Genomic DNA, 19,267 nt, shown 5'->3' with positions numbered 1-19,267 from the left:
ATAAGAATACAGAAGATTACTCAAATATACATTCTGACTTGGAAATGACATGTAAACATGTAACCTTTATAGTAGCTACAGTGACAACAGCAGTAAGAGAACCTGGACCTCTCACTCACAATCTCCCTCATTCTTTCACATCCCCCCTCCCTCTCTCTCTCCATCCTTCTCTTCCTCTACATCCCTCCCTCTCTCACCCTCTATCTCTCAGGTATTTGGGAAGGGTAACAGAGTATTCTGGATTGTATTCTCGGTCATTCATGTAGTGGCTACTAAGCTGCTGAGCACCCAGCTCTATTACGTGGTGGCGCTGGAGACTGGGTGAGGACTCACACACACACACACACACACACACACACACACACACACACACTGGAGACTGGGTGAGGACTCACACACACACACACACACACACACACACACACTGGAGACTGGGTGAGGACTCACACACACACACACACACACTGGAGACTGGGTGAGGACTCACACACACTCACACACACACTGGAGACTGGGTGAAGACTCACACACACTCACACACACACACACTGGAGACTGGGTGAGGACTCACACACACATACACACACACACACTGGAGACTGGGTGAAGACTCACACACACTCACACACACTGGAGACTGGGTGAGGACTCACACACACACACACACACACTGGAGACTGGGTGAGGACTCACACACACACACACACACACTGGAGACTGGGTGAAGACTCACACACACTCACACACACTGGAGACTGGGTGAGGACTCACACACACTCACACACACTGGAGACTGGGTGAGGACTCACACACACACACACACACTGGAGACTGGGTGAGGACTCACACACACACACACACACACACACACACACACACACACACTGGAGACTGGGTGAAGACTCACACACACTCACACACACTGGAGACTGGGTGAGGACTCACACACACTCACACACACTGGAGACTGGGTGAGGACACACACACACACACACACACACACACTGGAGACTGGGTGAGGACTCACACACACACAGGAGACTGGGTGAGGACTCACACACACACACACACACTGGAGACTGGGTGAGGACTCACACACACACACACACACACACACACACTGGAGACTGGGTGAGGACACACACACACACACACACACACACACACACACACTTACAGACATGCACAAATATGCCAAACAATTTTACAAGCAGCACAGATCCTGAGCAACACTGCATGGCTATGGGAACAAGTGACAATAGACTTTTAAAGTGTTGGTGTGTGTGTGTTTCAGACTCTGGTAGATTACGCAGGATGCTCTAGGTCATCTACACTGATTGTATTCGGCAGTGCAGCGGGCCCATGTATATAGTAAGTACAGCGTGCCTTAACACACTCTGTGTTCCTTTCTACCCCAGAGCACCACTGTACACTCTCACACACACTGAACACTCACACTGTACACTCTCACACATCTGTCTCTTCTGTTAGGACCGCATGGTGCTGTTTGTAATGGGAAACATAGTTAACTGGTCACTGTAAGTGTTTACTCTCTCTCCCTCTCTCACACACACACTGGATGATTGTCTATGATTGCCCTGGATTGCCCATGTGGTATAAACATGCATTTAAATGGTTTTTGCACTGTGTGTGTCTGTTTTGTGTCTGTGCACACATGGCTGCATATGGTCTCATTAAAAGGCCCAATGACTTTGCCTCCTACCTGCTGGCTATTGCTATCTGTAAGCTGCTATTATACTTTGCCTTCTACATCATCATGAAGGTACAGTGTGCGTGAGTGCGTGCGTGTGCATTTCACCAGCTGCGTTCGGGACACTTTATACATGTTCTTCAGTGCTGTAATGACCAACATACTTTGAGTCACTGTGTGGTGACAGGAAACTGCAAACAAAAGTCCACAGAGTCCCACAGTATGACGTTTGTTTTATTACAGGTTATAGATTCTTTTCTTTTATATCGTTGTCATCGGGTGAGGGGGTGCACCGGTCACTCTCAGGTCCCCTTCACACACACACACAAATATACAGGTGAGGGGGTGCACCGGCCGCTCTCAGGTCCCCTTCACACACACACACACACACACTGATATACAGGTGAGGGGGTGCACCGGTCGCTCTCAGGTCCCCTTCACACACACACACACACACTGATATACAGGTGAGGGGGTGCACCGGTCGCTCTCAGGTCCCCTTCACATACACACACACACACACACACACACACACAGGTGAGGGGGTGCACCGGTCACTCTCAGGTCCCCTTCACACACACACACAAATATACAGGTGAGGGGGTGCACCGGTCGCTCTCAGGTCCCCTTCACATACACACACACACACACACACACACACACAGGTGAGGGGGTGCACCGGTCACTCTCAGGTCCCCTTCACACACACACACACAAATATACAGGTGAGGGGGTGCACCGGTCGCTCTCAGGTCCCCTTCACACACACACACAAATATACAGGTGAGGGGGTGCACCGGTCGCTCTCAGGTCCCCTTCACACACACACACTGATATACAGGTGAGGGGATGCACCGGTCGCTCTCAGGTCCCCTTCACACGCACACACACACACACACACACAGATATACAGGTGAGGGGGTGCACCGGTCGCCCTCAGGTCCCCTTCACACACACACACACACACACACACACACACACACACACACACACACACACAGATATACAGGTGAGGGGGTGCACCGGTCGCCCTCAGGTCCCCTTCACACACACACACACACACAAATATACAGGTGAGGGGATGCACCGGTCGCTCTCAGGTCCCCTTCACACACACACACTGATATACAGGTGAGGGGATGCACCGGTCGCTCTCAGGTCCCCTTCACACGCACACACACACACACACACACAGATATACAGGTGAGGGGGTGCACCGGTCGCTCTCAGGTCCCCTTCACACACACACACACACACACACACACACACACACACACACACACACACACACAGGTGAGGGGGTGCACCGGTCGCCCTCAGGTCCCCTTCACACACACACACACACACACACACACAGGTGAGGGGGTGCACCGGTCGCCCTCAGGTCCCTTGTGTCCAAATACCACACTTTTGGTCATAGCGTTTCCTAATCGGAGCGCCGAGTTCGTGTTGGAGAGAGATCAGGCAGGGCTCGAAGGATATATTTTAAATCCTGATTGGTACATTTATTCACAGCACACGTGGAAAAAAGGAAAAGAAAAACTTGTATAAAGAGAAAACAAATGAAAGTTAAAATTCTGGGGTTACCAACAGAGATTCAACTGCACCATAGCAGGTTAAAGCAACCTCTCTGTTACCGGCTTACTGCAACCAGTAAGGAAATGGAATTGTCCCAATGACGACTCACCCCACCAGTTTCACACACTCTAGAAACCAAACAAACCTCTCATTCCTCACTGCACTCTCATGTCCCTATAAACCCATAACCCCGCCCTCTGTCTAATTGGACCAAACCAATTATTGACTGGGGTGCGTTCACAGGGATATGCAATAGAATACTCTAACATAAACACATACATAATATGACAAATAATAACACATACACAACATAGGTACCTTCAAACAATATTTACATGGATATCCCTTTGTATCTTTTACCTTTGTGTATTCTTTTCCCAGGATGCTTCAGCTGCTCCCCCTCTATGCTATATGACCATGGGCTCTTCTGGCCTGCATAAATGAAGCACTGAGAGGCGACCGCACTCCCTTGCATTTCCCCAACACAGGTAAGTATACATTTCCCAAGTGCACATACATTTCCCCTTTCACAACATGATTCATAAAGCATATGATAACAGTAAATAATCAAATCATAGAGTCTTTGCAGTAATGGGGATGAGACAGGTTCTCAGGGACTTTGTAGCTACATTGGATCCAACTTATGTTCTCCCAACTAGGAAGGTATGTGTGATGACATGGAAAAAGTACTGAAATACTTTAGTACTACTAAAGTAGTACTGAAATAATCATTATTTTCTACCTTCCCTTTAGGCTGTAAAGGCCATGGCTGAGGCCAAATACCAGCAAGAGAAGGAGAAGGCCAAAGCTGAGGTCCTGAAAGTCCCTGCAGTGAGTTTGACTGCAGACATGTGGACATCTCTCAATATGGATGCATATTTGAAATTCCCACAGGCACATACAGCTGAAAATTTGGCATGTGTGAAATCCTCCCTCATGGAAGAATGGGGAATAAAATCAAAAGTCACATGTCTGGTTACTGATGGCGCATCTGCCTGTGGCAAGAACCTTAAGCTGCGTCATGCAGTCTGCATTGCTCACACCCTGAATCTAGTTGTTAAAAAGGCTCTTGAACTGACCCCAGTGCTGTCCACCATTCGTACAAAGGCAAGGAAGCTGGTGGGCTATTTTAGGAGCAGCACAACTGCCAACGTCAGTAACTTTTATTTTCATATTGTTTACACATTTTGTATTGCTACATATGTAACACATTTTATCACTTAACACTTTCTTTTTTTCTTTAAAGGAGAAGCTGGACCTTGTTCAAGAGCACATGAGAAAACCAAAAAAGAAACTGATTCAGGAGGTTGAAACAAGATGGAACAGCACATTTCAAATGCTGGAGCGAGTAGCAGAACTCGGGGAGCCTGTGGGGGCAGCTTTGGCTGCCTTACAAACTGACATTCCTGCGCTGACCTCTGATGATTACAATAATATCTGTGCATGCCTGTCTATACTGTCCTTTTCATGAGGCTACTATAGAGCTGTCGGAGGAGAAAAAGGTATCTGGCTCCAAAGTGGTGCCATTATTGAAAATGGTTGAAAAGATGCTCCAGGAAGTGGCAGCAAAGGCAACAGTCCCAATTTCAGCTCCATTTAATTGTGTGAACTCATTTTTTCTCTTGAACTTCACATGCCATAACAAGTTTTGAATAATGAACTCAGGTTTATAAGTTTTCCAAAATTAAACTTACGGTAATCCATTGTCTTGACTATTTGAGAGTTTTGTCTGGGTTGTTAGAGTTCATTTAACTGACGTTTATCATTAAAAAAGGAGGGTGGAGGTGGAGAAATGCTGATAATACGGTGTGTGGAGAGGGGGGATTGGCGCCATTTTGGAGCTGGACAAAACAATAAGTATGATCCGGCTTTTCACGGCAGTTAAGCCATAATATTCTAGCGAAATATTTAACTGATTACGGACTACAATTAGAGGCAGAGTGATTGTTGTAGAATTATTATGTGTGGAAACTGCTAGAATGTAAGTCTTTTCTGCCCTATAGTCAACACATTACCAAAGGCAGACATCTGTACGGTTCGTTCTGAGGTGAGGGAGTTTTACCACAGACAAGTCTGTATTAGTCGTGACATGATAAAATAAATCTATTAAAAATTAGAAATGAAAACTGGTTAATTCGTGCTGTTTATCAGCCTGATAGCCTTTAATACATCAGATACAGCAGATCTGCTTTAAAAAATTTTGTTTATTAGTCGCCAGTGCCTTGTTTTAATTTATGATGCGGTGCTGCGTTTAATGAGGCACCAAACTCATAAAGGTAATCTGTTTGATTAACCAATTTCAACTTCCCTTTACAGTTATGTATGTTTTTTATTTATTTGCGACAGAGGTAATCACAACGTTTACACTGTTGAAAACAATAGTGGACTTCTTCCAGTGGCGGAGGGACACCCCTCACTACGGACTACAATTAGAGGCGGATAAAGTACTGTGGAAAGTTCCAGAAGGCGAACAAATTGGATTCCCGCTTTTTTCCTTAACGGAGCTCGAGTTATAGACGGTTCTTTCTAAGGTGAGGTAGTTTTTCAACAGAAACGTTTTAATCTATTTCAGACCCGACATGAAAATGAACCGATGATTTTTAATATTCAAAGAGGAGAGAATTTTTGAACCCTTTGTATTATCAGCCTGAGAATGTGTCTTAAGCCCCCCCCCCCCCGCACACAGCGAGCAACTAGCTGAGCAAACGGTCCGTTTGCTAAGCTACTTGCTCGCTGTGTGCGGGCGGGGTTACTTTAATTACTGCTCAATGACACTATAGGCAGCTGTCTTTAACTGTTTTAATTGTCATGTCTTGTCTGGAACAGTAAAACGTTTCCATTTTTTACCATCTATTTTAACCGTCGTGGAACCTTATCAAACCGATTCTTTAGACGCTCTATCTAGAGAACGATGACTAGTGGACTGCACGCTTAGCTAACTAGTTAGCTAGCTCGTTTAGCTAACTGGTGAACTGACAACTTGGCTAGCTAGGTTATCTCACTAGTTAATGCTAGCTAACTAGCCATTTTACATTAAAACTGATGCAGCTCTTTTCTCTTTTTCTTATCCCATAAGAATGAAAATAACTCGGAATGGTCTGTGAGAATACATTGGCTAGCTAGCAAACGGCAATTACTTAAAATCTTTTTTTTTTCCTTGACAGATTTTTTCAGGCATGTCCCATTCATGAAGTGGAAATGTAAGTTTTGTGCAATCTCTACTAATGGTCAAGGAAGAATACTACAGCACTACAAAAAGAGCATCACAGACATTACCGAAGGTGTTCAGGCTTCATCTGTATTCATGCAGACTGTTTGAAAACATTTCAGACCCAAGCAGAACTTAAAATTCATTTGAAAGAACATACAATAGAATCACAGAAGACTGTAGCCAAATTATCCTGTGATTTGTGTAAATTCTCAGAGCCTAGCAACATTAACAAATACTTCACTCATCTGAAGACTCATTTGAGAAACAGAGAAGTTGTTAGATGTCCGTTTGCAGGGAGTTCTTTTAAGTCTAGTGTGCTGTCGACTTTTACTGCACATAGAAGTTCTCCACCTTAGAAAATTTCATACCAGAGCTATTGGCACAGAATATTCATCCTGTGCCTTTAATAGAAGAGGATTTTGTTTCCGACACTGACACTGCATTTGATTCTGCAGCAGAGATTGAGAATGGACTTGAAAATGGAAAGGTAATTGAGCATCAGTTGGGAAGTTTATTTCTTCGCATGCAAACAATTTTGCATGTATCAAATTCAGCAATACAAGAAATTATTGATATTGGAGAATTTACCCAACAAAATATTAAAACTGTTGTACATACAGTGGGGAAAATAAGTATTTGGTCAGTCACCAATTGTGCAAGTTCTCCCACTTAAAAAGATGAGAGAGGCCTGTAATTGACATCATAGGTAGACCTCAACTATGAGAGACAAAATGTGAAAAAAAATTGAGAAAATCATTTTGTCTGACTTTTAAAGACTTTATTTGCAAATAATGGTGGAAAATAAGTATTTGGTCACCTACAAACAAGCAAGATTTCTGGCTGTCACAGACCTGTAACTTCTTTTTTAAGAGGCTCCTCTTTCCCCCACTCATTACCTGTATTAATGGCACCTGTTTGAAGTTGTTAACAGTATAAAAGACACCTGCCCACAACCTCAAACAGTCACACTCCAAACTCCACTATGGTGAAGACGAAAGAATTCTACAAACCGAATTGTAGACCTGCACCAGGCTGGGAAGACTGAATCTGCAATAGGCAAGCAGCTTGGTGTGAAGAAATCTACTGTGGGAGCAATAATCAGAAAATGGAAGACCTACAAGACCACTACCAATCTCCCTCGATCTGGGGCTCCACGCAAGATCTCAGCCCGTGGGGTCAAAATGATCACAAGAACGGTGAGGAAAAATCCCAGAACCACAAGGGGGGATCTAGTGAATGACCTGCAGAAAGCTGGGACCAACGTTACAAAGGCTACCATCAGCAACACACTACGACGCCAGGGACTCAGATCTTGCAGTGCCAGACGTGTCCCCCTGCTTAAGCCAGTCCATATCCAGGCACGTCTGAAGTTTGCTAGAGAGCATTTGGATGTTCCAGAAGAGTATTGGGAGAATGTCATATGGTCAGATGAAACCAAAGTAGAACTATTTGGTAAAAACATAACTCGTCGTGTTTGGAGGACAGTGAATGCTGAGTTGCATCCATCGAAAACCTTTGGAGGGAGTTAAAAGTCCGTGTTGCCCGCCGACAGCCCCAAAACATCACTGCTCTAGAGGAGATCTGCATGGAGGAATGGGCCAACATACCAGCAACAGTGTGTGCCAACCTTGTGAAGACTTACAGAAAACATTTGACCTCTGTCATTGCCAACAGAGGATATACAACAAAGTATTGAGATGAACTTTTGTTATTGACCAAATACTTATTTTCCACCATTATTTGCAAATAAATTCTTTAAACGTCAGACAAAATGATTTTCTCAATTTTTTTTTTTCACATTTTGTCTCTCATAGTCTACCTATGATGTCAATTACCGGCCTCTCATATTTTTAAGTGGGAGAACTTGCACAATTGGTGACTGACTAAATACTTATTTTCCCCACTGTAACGTTTTGAGAGACAGTAATTGCATAGCTGACACCTCTGTTGTAGCATCATTGAACAATTACAAACTTTGAACCCCTTAAAATTGCTTTCAAGGCAGGGTCCTCTTGGCACAGAGTGCAAAAGACAGACATTTTATAGGAAGAATTTTACTGTTATTGAACCAGTCGAGTATGTGTTAAATGTACAGGAAAAAAAGCACACTTTTGTTTATGTTCCTATTTTAGATTTGCTCAGTAAACTGTTGGAAAGAAATGAGAAATAAGGCACTTGAGAGATCCAGTGAACAAGAAGGCAATTACTGTTCAGTTAAAGATGGAGAATACTTTAAAGAAAACAGAATTCTCTCTGAGGAATTAGGTGTAGCTCTTGGACTATATATTGATGATTTTGAGCTTTGTAATCCATTAGGTACTTCAAAAAAGAAGCACAAAGTTTGTGCTATATATTGGGTGATTGCAAATTTACCTATTAGACTACGCTCAACATCATCAATTTATCTAGCTGTATTGTGCAAAAACATACACATAAAACAATATGGTTACAGCAAGGTTTTAGAGCCCTTAATTAGGGATCTTAAGCTCCTTGAGAGAGAAGGTGTGTGTGTTCAAAGTGTTGGCTCTCATGTCAAAGGGACTGTTGTGTACATATCTGCCGATAATCTGGGGGTACACTCGCTTGCTGGATTTCAAGAGTCTTTCAATGTTGATAAGTTGTGCCGATTTTGTTTGGCAAATCGTGCTGATATTCAGCATTATGATGTTAGAAGTGGGGCTTTTACCTTGAGAACACCAGAATCATTTGATGAAGCTGTTAAGGTGCTTAAACAAAGTGATCTGACTTCTTTTGATGGAGTGAAGAAGGACTGTCCTTTAAACAGACTGACACACTTTCATGCTACAAAAGGATTTCCACCTGATTTTCTTCATGATGCATTAGAAGGAATTGTACCTGTGGAACTCTGTATATGCCTCTGGCATCTGATTTCAAAGAGGTATTTTACATTGAATGATCTTAATTGCAGAATAACAACATTCCCCTTTCAGTTCTGTGACAAAACTAACAGACCTCAGACAATACAAACAAACTTTCAAAAAAATGGAACAATATGTGGCAATGGACATGAGAATTGGACACTTCTGAGATTTCTTCCACTGTTAGTTGGTCATCTCATTCCAGAAAGTGAAAAGGCTTGGCATTTAATTCTTGAATTGAAAGACATTGTTGAGTTGTTAAGCAGCCCCTCGTTCACAACAGAAACCCTGTGCTACCTTCAAGCCAAATTTTCTGACCACCGACAGTTGCTTTTAGAAGTTTTTCCTTGTACTAAATTGCACGCTAAACATCATTATTTGGAACATTACCCTATGCTAATAAAAAAAAATGTGGTCCCTTAATTGAATTTTGGACTATGAGATTTGAGGCTAAACACTGTTTCTTTAAAAAGGTGGTTCGTGATTCTGGTAACTTCAAAAATATTCTTCACACTTTGGCTACAAGACATCAACTAATGTTAGCATATTTGGAGATGCCAACTCTTTTTAAACCAAGCATCGAAACGGGACGAGTATCTGTTGTACCTGTGAACATCTTGGATGCTACAATCAGCGTGGCTATTTCAAACAAGTTTAAAGCCCTGGACTCTGTTTCACTCACCTCAACAGCTTATTTAAGTGGGACAAAATATTCCAAAGGTGCTCTCTGTTGGCTACACAAGCGGAATACCAGATCTTGGGAGAGTGCTTGAGATCTGTTTAGTGGATGGCCACATATTTTTCATTGTTGAAATGTTTGAAGCTGGCTTTGTTGAGCATCTAAGGTGTTACCAGCTCAACATCAAAGTTCCTGCAGTAACTGTGGTTGTTGATCCTGACCAGCTGAATGACTACACCCCCCTTGCTGCATATCTTGTTGATGGAAAGGTGCTCGTCACTCCAAGGACGTTTATAATACAGTAAGGTACAGAAAAAAGATCCTTGCTTTTTATTATTATTAATTTTGTGTGTGTTTTAACTCACAGGTGGTCTAATACAATCATACACCATATTAACTAAAGACCATGCACTTCACTCATGATAGTTTAATTTTATGCTGGTTACAGATTTTCAACTTTTTCTCCTTTTGTGTCACACTGTTATAGCTGTTGGTGCCTCCATGATGCTTCTTCGAGTCATTGTTTCACCTCAAGAGATCAGGCGTGTCACCCTAGAGAGTGTACCTGACTCGGTAAAGGACCTATGTGAAGCACTGCGTACAAATATGGGCTTTGCGAGGAAACTTCATTTTACAGTTTGAAGATCCAGACTTTGGAAATGAGCTCTGCAATTTGACGGATATCAAAGATCTACCAAATGATCGAGCAACACTGAAAATTTTGTTCACTTTTTCTGGTTCTGTATCTGACTCAACACTAGATACTGCAAGCTTGAGTTCCCCAAGTAGTGCTTCCTCAGTGGAATGGCCTGACCCTTTTCTTATTCCTGATTCCTCCCATGATGTTGAACTTCAGCTCAGTGCAGCAAATGATGCCTGTGCCAAAGATGGCACAGTGATGGCCATCTCCAAGAGTGTTAAGAGTGAAATACTTGACAAACTAGCTGACATGATCTCCAAAATCACTCCTTATCCAAGAAAAGACCACTATGAAAGTGTAGCCACAGCTCTTGTAGAAAAGCACCCTAGTCTCAGAGAGCCGGGTTCTGTCAAAGGTATTGCTGGGTATTCAGCTTGAAATTCAAAATGGGCAATTACCGTCATAGACTGATGGCAGCTGGATGCCCTGAGGTTCTTGTAAATAAGAGAAAGAAGGGGCAGACCAACCACAAGGCAATCAAGAAGTCAAAGAAGGGAGAGATTCACTTCTTGCCAGATCCACCTGAAGGTCAAAGTGCAGATATATCAGAGGAAAAACAGAAGACCATGCTTCTAGAGGTCTTCTTCTGTGATCATCTCAGCGAAGAAAGGAAATAATTGGGGATGAGCCACTCATCTCTGAACTTATGGACAGATGGCCTGCATTGTTTAATGAGAGACAGGTAAGTATACATCCACAGGATGATGAACAAAGAAATTATCTGTTGGTTAATGTTAAAATATCACATGTAATTTTAATATGTAAATTCATATGTAAGATTTTCATTTGCTATTGCTTTACACTCTACTAGACTTTTACACTCTTATCACCCCATGTTTACTGTCTTATACGTCTGTTTGAGATAAAGGCAGAGTTCTGTAGAATAGTCACTGCTGACCTGCTCCAGTCATTCCTGGATGGACTGGATGCCTTGATGTCAAGTCTTTTGGAATTCTATAAAGCAGCTGTCTCATCAAACAGGAGGTTGACTCTTAGCAGTGTTATGCAGTGCCTTAATAAGGAGGTACGTATGAAAATGTACTTAACAATATGTACTACATTAAAGAATCTTGTTTAATTACTGTATTTACTCAGTCTCTCTTTGTATGTAGGACACAAATCAGAACAGAAGAACGGCTGCCCTGCTTGGTCTTCCACTGTTCTTGTCAGAAGACACCTCTGACATAATCAGGATGTGTGATGTAAGAAAATATATTTATGCATTAAGATAATGGGTGCATTCATTCAGAATTCAGCTGACTAGTTAATCACTATCTTCAAAAGTACTTCCATTATAAGCATTTTAACCAACAAGTAACCCTAGTTGGCAATGTTTGGGATAGTTGTTGGCAGTGTTTAAACTTTGAAGTTTTTGTGTCAAATTTCTGTTGTATGTCTGGTTAGATGACAAACAGCCATGTTCAAATGGTCAAAGAGTAGTGCACACATCAGTGGAGCTGAAATAAGGAGGTGGTTTTAATAAAGTAGCAGGTCAGGATACATTAGAACTAAATTTGTGCATTTGTTTTAGGTTCATGGTGAAACCCTGGATGTCCTCATGAAGGGAAAGTGTGTTGGAATTCTAATTGGACATGAAGGTGTCCTGCATGATGCTTTCCTTCATGAAATTATCAACGTGGCTGTGGTGGTAGAAGAGGCAGTCGTTCTTCATGAAATCAGAGACGTGCCCACTGGTTTTGCTATGTTAATGGGCACCATCTACTGCCTTAATCTGCAGTACCCTCACAAAATGAAGTACTCATCTGAATTCCTGCAGAAGGTCGTCATGAAGATGAACCCTGACCAGTGTTCAGCAAGGGTACATGGACTTAGAAATAAATTGCTGAGATTTTGTTTATAGATTGATTGGCTGCACACCAAGTCTCATCTGGGAGGGTGATATTGACAAAATGTTGAAAACAATAGATTTTTGTTTCATCTCACACTGTTGGACACTGTTGCTGTACAAAATTCTTTTTATTTACCATATCAAAAGCAAGCACTGTTGAATGTTGAGACGTTAAAATTTTTGTTAATTTGTTTGCTCTCAATCCTTGTCGATGTTAATCTGCTTGCTTGTGCAGAGCAACTCGTGAGATTTAGAGGCAGAAACATGGCATGCAATTGTTCTTCAAGTTTTAGTAACACAAATCATTTACTTGGAGGAAATGCATTGTCAACACTAAGCATTGTTTAGAAATATACACGTTTTATGTAATGTGTAATGTCCTCATTCAAATAAATTTAATATTTCTAAACAAGTGAACACTGGATTTGACTGGTAAACTTGCCATTTTTAGTCAAGATGAGAAATCTTAATAGAATCTACTTAAAAGCATTAGTGTTCTTAACTTTAAAATGGCAGTTGTGAATATAGTTGGAAGTTAAGTTCACTTGAAAGCATGAATCTAAATAAAGAGGAATTATGTGTATATTTGACAAGACAAAGTCAATTGTAGGGAATTACTACAGTAAAATGGTAAGTTATTCTAATTCTCTGTTTCAAGTTCAAACAACTAATTTATCATTAGTTAAACAACTTCCAAAACTTACCATTCTGAGTAGAAACAAAGGTTATAATGAAGTTGAGTTTACTCACATTTTTAAGGCAGCAGGTGAACTTGAGTTTGTAAGTTTAACCAACCTGAAATTTTTTTACAGTGTAGGGAGCTGGGGGAGCACCTCATCAGACTCCTTAAGGAAAGGCTTGACAAAATCCAAAGCATGAGCATTATGTCACTGGCAACACTACTAGACCCAAGGTACAAATCACTTGGTTTCTTTAGCCCAACAAAGGCAGATGAAGCAATAAAACGACTCACCTCTGAATGTGCCAGTGTAATCTCCAGAGAATCGCATCCATCTTCAGCTGCAGCTTCAACATCACAGGATGCTGCAGCTGAAAGACCTGGTCAGTATTTTTGCTTTGGTTTAAAGTAGGGGTGGGCATAGATTAAATTTTTTTTACTAGATTAATCTCACTGAAATCTTGAAATTTATCTAGATTAAAATGGCTCATTCAGAATATGCGTGCTACCCAAGTAATGACTAAAAGTCAGTCTTTGAGATAGGGTTTCTTAATACAGGGGGTGCATTAGACCAGGGGCTCATCTCCTGTTTCCAATTTGCATCAATGACTGCTTGAGGAAGCTGTTCTACTTTGATACTTGAAGAAAAGAAAAAAAGCTCAATAAAATGTACGTGTTCAAAGGTTTATTCAGTTAAACATGAAAATAGTACTGTATGCCTACATACTTTAAGAGGGCATATTTAGTCAAACATGAATTTGTAAGCCTACTGTACATTTAAAGGGGTTGATAACGTGTTTATTCAGCTAAACATGAGATTTGAAATGTAAGCCAACATTTAGTATTTAAAAATGAATTTTCCATGAAGCAAACCTGGCGACTTCGTGGCTGCATCCATATAAACACACGTACGATTTGTAATTAACAGGTTTAAAAACTCGTTCTCGCCGCTACTGTGCAATTTGGTTAGGAATACAACCGAGCTAAACTATCAAGGTGAATGTCATCAGTTTGCTTACCTATTTTCACTCATAGGTATTTTGAACTCCATCCAACAAACCCGCGATATGGCGATACAGTTCGCTTCCTTATAAACACAATTTGGCGCTGCACGTCCAAACGATACACTTCCTGTATCGGTCACGTGTGTTTAAAGCGATACACGCACCAATAAGTTTCACTCTTGTGCGCTCGGACAGTGCTGACGCCAATGATCTATATTACTATTATTATTAATACTATTAATATATTACTACTATATATACTATAGTATATTACTACTATTATTAGTGTAGATCAATGGCTGACACACCAGTGTCGTTTGTCCCATCACTGGCCAACGGTACATCGATGGTAGCAGATTTTTCACAACACTCTCGTGAAAATTGCTAGTTAGTTTGTTGTAGCACTAACGAACCATCTAAGAAACGGTTTATCAGGGCTCCATACTGCGACTAAAATGGACGCAATCGCGACCACAAATATTAATTTGCGAGTAATATAATTATTTCACTCGCCACTGGCAACACGTGATACAACAGCATTATTTTTTGTAATAAAAAAATAAATGTCCACCACTTCTTTTGAGTTTGTATGTTAAAAGTTAATGACACGAATTTACAATCACGTGTAGGGATGTTAATTGGTTTGTAACTGCTACTTTGGACGAAATTTAAAGGGCGAGTTTTATAGACTCAGGAAATGTTTGAACCATGTTGCTACGATGTCTTATCCAAGAGATATTAATAAAACCATCGAAAAACATCAACAGGAGACCTCAGAGGGAAGATGTGGGTTTTTATATACCCGAGCTACATCACACGTGTGTGGTTCTGATCGACTGGGCTCTGGTGAAGATGTCTAGAATGTTTGGGTTCAAACAGCAACATGTTGTGATATGTTGTGTTGGCGTCGCGCTTTACAATTCTTGAATGCTGAAAACCGACCGACATCTGAAACCGATCGCACACCGGCCACAAAACGATATCGACGGCCTTTTCGAGTCGTTTAAATCGAGTAGTTAAAATGATCGTCAAGTAGTTAGAATTAGAGAAGCCTATGGTATGTGCTTTTTAAAAATGGTTAGTTATCATTTTGTTTTCACGGACTGCTTGAGCCCACCGCTAGTAAAATGCCTCAGTACGGCAAGCAGGAAGCTTGTGAAGACCAAAAAAATGGTAATCATTGAATGCAGTACAATACGTGAGTAAAATATGGCAGTGAATGAATGCTGATTAACGCTATAAAAATCCACGGGCTTTAATTACAGATGCTCTTTAGTGAATGGTCATTCAGACTACGAAAGAAAAGAAAATATAAATGCCATTTAGTGTTCTGCATTTTTTGAAAGAGTATGTTTATGTAATGTTCTCTTAAGTAATATTCTAATGTTCTGAAGAGTTTCACCAAACATTGAATTTCCTTATGATGACAAAAAGGTTTTTATTTCTATTCAACAGCAAAAAAGTATTAGTAAGGTTAGATTAGTAACATTTCTCCATCTGTGAATAGATTCTATATCAATTCAGTCACTTTTTAAAACCATACTTAACACTGTTGCCAAAGTGGGATAGACATTGGAATATGTTTTTAGAGCCAATCATCTTGAGGTTTGTAGACCATTACTTAAGAAATGCAACGCTATGTTAAGCCTTGCCCGCCCCCAACTATTAGTCATATCCCAGTTTTAGTGTTGCATGTGTTTTATTTTTTCATTTCAGGTGTCACACCCTTGTTGGTAATAACTCCAAACTTCATTGGTTTTATGTGTGACTAGTTTACTTCCATGTTAAAATACCCTGTGTTTGGTCTTATGCTTTGCTTGTCTTTGTTTCCAGTGTTGTGCATGAATACATTCAATTAATACTGTTAAATAATATGTGAGCAAAACTCGTAAGGAACAGCAGAGAAAGGAAATCAATGTGACATTGAATACAACATGTGTACATAATAAATTGTCCGCATTAAACAGTAATTGGTGTGACACTAGTGTGCAATATTCTGTAAGATTCTGTTTGGTCATGTAGAGTTTTCTTTTCACCTACTGCTTGAGTCCACATCAGGTTGTTCCAAATGGACAGCAGAATCCTTGTCATATCTAAAAGGTAAAGACATTGAAGAGAGTGTGATACAGGACACCAACATTTTTATTACTGAATCATGATTGATGCAATGACATTTTATATTTTTCACTCTTTATGAGTTTTGGATGACTTGGTCTTTTTCATTTTTCCACCCATACCTTTTGAGAACAACTCGAACGGAACAGCAGAGGACAGAACAAGCATTAGAAGATGAAGGTAATCAAAGACACATTGAATACAACATCTGTACATAATAAATTGTCAGCATTAAACAGTAATTGGTGTGACACTAATGTGCAATATTCTGTAAGATTCTGTTTGGTCATGTAGAGTTTTCTTTTCACCTACTGTTTAAGTCCACATCAGGTTCTTTCAAATGGACAGCAGAATCTTTTTCATATCTAAAAGGTATAGACATTGAAGAGAGTGTCATGCAGGACACCAATATTTTCATTACTGAATCATGATTTATGCAATGACATTTTATATTTTTCACTCTTTATGAGTTTTGGCTGACTTGGTCTTTTTCATTTTTCTACCCATACCTTTTGAGCACAACTCGAACGGAACAGCAGAGGACAGAACAAGCATTAGAAGATGAAGGTAATCAAAGACACATTGAATACAACATGTGTACATAATAAATTGTCCGCATTAAACAGTAATTGGTGTGACACTAGTGTGCAATTTTCTGTAAGATTCTGTTTGGTCATGTAGAGTTTTCTTTTCACCTACTGCTTGAGTCCACATCAGGTTCTCCCAAATGGACAGCAGAATCTTTTTCATATCTAAAAGGTATAGACATTGAAGACAGTGTGATGCAGGACACCAACATTTTCATTACTGAATCATGATTGATGCAATGACATTTTATATTTTTCACTCTTTATGAGTTTTGGCTGACTTGGTCTTTTTCATTTTTCCACCCATACCTTTTGAGCACAACTCGAACGGAACAGCAGAGGACAGAACAAGCATTAGAAGATGAAGGTAATCAAAGACACATTGAATACAACATGTGTACATAATAAATTGTCCGCATTAAACAGTAATTGGTGTGACACTAGTGTGCAATATTCTGTAAGATTCTGTTTGGTCATGTAGAGTTTTCTTTTCACCTACTGCTTGAGTCCACATCAGGTTCTTCCAAATGGACAGCAGAATCCTTTTCATATCTAAAAGGTAAAGACATTGAAGAGAGTGTGATACAGGACACCAACATTTTTATTACTGAATCATGATTGATGCAATGACATTTTATATTTTTCACTCTTTATGAGTTTTGGCTGACTTGGTCTTTTTCATTTTTCCACCCATACCTTTTGAGCACAACTCGAACGGAACAGCAGAGGACAGAACAAGCATTAGAAGATGAAGGTAATCAAAGACACATTGAATACAACATGTGTACATAATAAATTGTCCGCATTAAACAGTAATTGGTGTGACACTAGTGTGCAATATTCTGTAAGATTCTGTTTGGTCATGTAGAGTTTTCTTTTCACCTACTGCTTGAGTCCACATCAGGTTCTTCCAAATGGACAGCAGAATCCTTTTCATATCTAAAAGGTAAAGACATTGAAGAGAGTGTGATACAGGACACCAACATTTTTATTACTGAATCATGATTGATGCAATGACATTTTATATTTTTCACTCTTTATGAGTTTTGGATGACTTGGTCTTTTTCATTTTTCCACCCATACCTTTTGAGCACAACTCGAACGGAACAGCAGAGGACAGAACAAGCATTAGAAGATGAAGGTAATCAAAGACACATTGAATACAACATCTGTACATAATAAATTGTCAGCATTAAACAGTATTGGTGTGACACTAGTGTGCAATATTCTGTAAGATTCTGTTTGGTCATGTAGAGTTTTCTTTTCACCTACTGCTTGAGTCCACACCAGGTTCTTCCAAATGGACAGCAGAATCCTTTTCATATCTAAAAGGTATAGACATTGAAGAGAGTGTGATGCAGGACACCAATATTTTCATTACTGATTAATGATTTATGCAATGACATTTTATATTTTTCACTCTTTATGAGTTTTGGATGACTTGGTCTTTTTCATTTTTCCACCCATACCTTTTGAGCACAACTCGAACGGAACAGCAGAGGACAGAACAAGCATTAGAAGATGAAGGTAATCAAAGACACATTGAATACAACATCTGTACATAATAAATTGTCAGCATTAAACAGTATTGGTGTGACACTAGTGTGCAATATTCTGTAAGATTCTGTTTGGTCATGTAGAGTTTTCTTTTCACCTACTGCTTGAGTCCACACCAGGTTCTTCCAAATGGACAGCAGAATCCTTTTCATATCTAAAAGGTATAGACATTGAAGAGAGTGTGATGCAGGACACCAATATTTTCATTACTGATTAATGATTTATGCAATGACATTTTATAATTTCACTCTTTATGAGTTTTGGCTGACTTGGTCTTTTTCATTTTTCCACCCATACCTTTTGAGGACAACTCGAACGGAACAGCAGAGGACAGAACAAGCATTAGAAGATGAAGGTAATCAAAGACACATTGAATACAACAGGTGTACATAATAAATTGTCTGCATTAAACAGTAATTGGTGTGACACTAGTGTGCAATATTCTGTAAGATTCTGTTTGGTCATGTAGAGTTTTCTTTTCACCTACTGCTTGAGTCCACATCAGGTTCTTCCAAATGGACAGCAGAATCCTTTTCATATCTAAAAGGTAAAGACATTGAAGAGAGTGTGATACAGGACACCAACATTTTTATTACTGAATCATGATTGATGCAATGACATTTTATATTTTTCACTCTTTATGAGTTTTGGCTGACTTGGTCTTTTTCATTTTTCCACCCATACCTTTTGAGCACAACTCGAACGGAACAGCAGAGGA

At 40.3% G+C, this 19,267-nt stretch overlaps 2 protein-coding genes across 5 annotated transcripts; both read left to right on the top strand.

The window, feature by feature from the left end:
• Nucleotides 1-3,782: 3,782 nt before the first annotated feature.
• On the top strand, nt 3,783-4,813 carry LOC143493475 (E3 SUMO-protein ligase ZBED1-like). 2 transcript variants are annotated; one of them, XM_076991917.1, is made up of 3 exons: nt 3,783-3,952; nt 4,043-4,120; nt 4,536-4,813. In XM_076991917.1, the coding sequence occupies exons 1-3, from the start codon at nt 3,881-3,883 to the stop codon at nt 4,758-4,760; spliced, it is 375 nt and encodes a 124-aa protein (XP_076848032.1). In that variant the 5' UTR covers nt 3,783-3,880; the 3' UTR covers nt 4,761-4,813. The 2 variants fall into 2 exon arrangements, with proteins under 2 accessions (XP_076848032.1, XP_076848031.1); XM_076991916.1 differs by having other exon boundaries at nt 4,043-4,441.
• Nucleotides 4,814-8,945: 4,132 nt separating this feature from the next.
• Nucleotides 8,946-12,984, top strand: LOC143493479 (uncharacterized). Of its 3 annotated transcripts, none has more exons than XM_076991924.1 (5): nt 8,946-10,364; nt 10,546-11,440; nt 11,627-11,782; nt 11,871-11,960; nt 12,290-12,984. In XM_076991924.1, exons 2-5 carry the CDS (start codon nt 11,405-11,407, stop codon nt 12,617-12,619), a joined length of 612 nt encoding a protein of 203 aa, XP_076848039.1. In that variant the 5' UTR covers nt 8,946-10,364; nt 10,546-11,404; the 3' UTR covers nt 12,620-12,984. The 3 variants fall into 3 exon arrangements, with proteins under 3 accessions (XP_076848039.1, XP_076848037.1, XP_076848038.1); XM_076991922.1 differs by having other exon boundaries at nt 11,621-11,782; XM_076991923.1 differs by having other exon boundaries at nt 8,946-11,440; nt 11,621-11,782.
• The last annotated feature ends 6,283 nt before the right edge of the window (nt 12,985-19,267 follow it).

The sequence above is a fragment of the Brachyhypopomus gauderio genome, unplaced genomic scaffold (assembly GCF_052324685.1).
Source record: "Brachyhypopomus gauderio isolate BG-103 unplaced genomic scaffold, BGAUD_0.2 sc87, whole genome shotgun sequence".
NCBI lineage: Eukaryota > Metazoa > Chordata > Actinopteri > Gymnotiformes > Hypopomidae > Brachyhypopomus > Brachyhypopomus gauderio.
The sequence above is the reverse complement of the archived record's forward strand: the minus strand, read 5'-3'. Positions and strand labels throughout refer to the sequence as shown.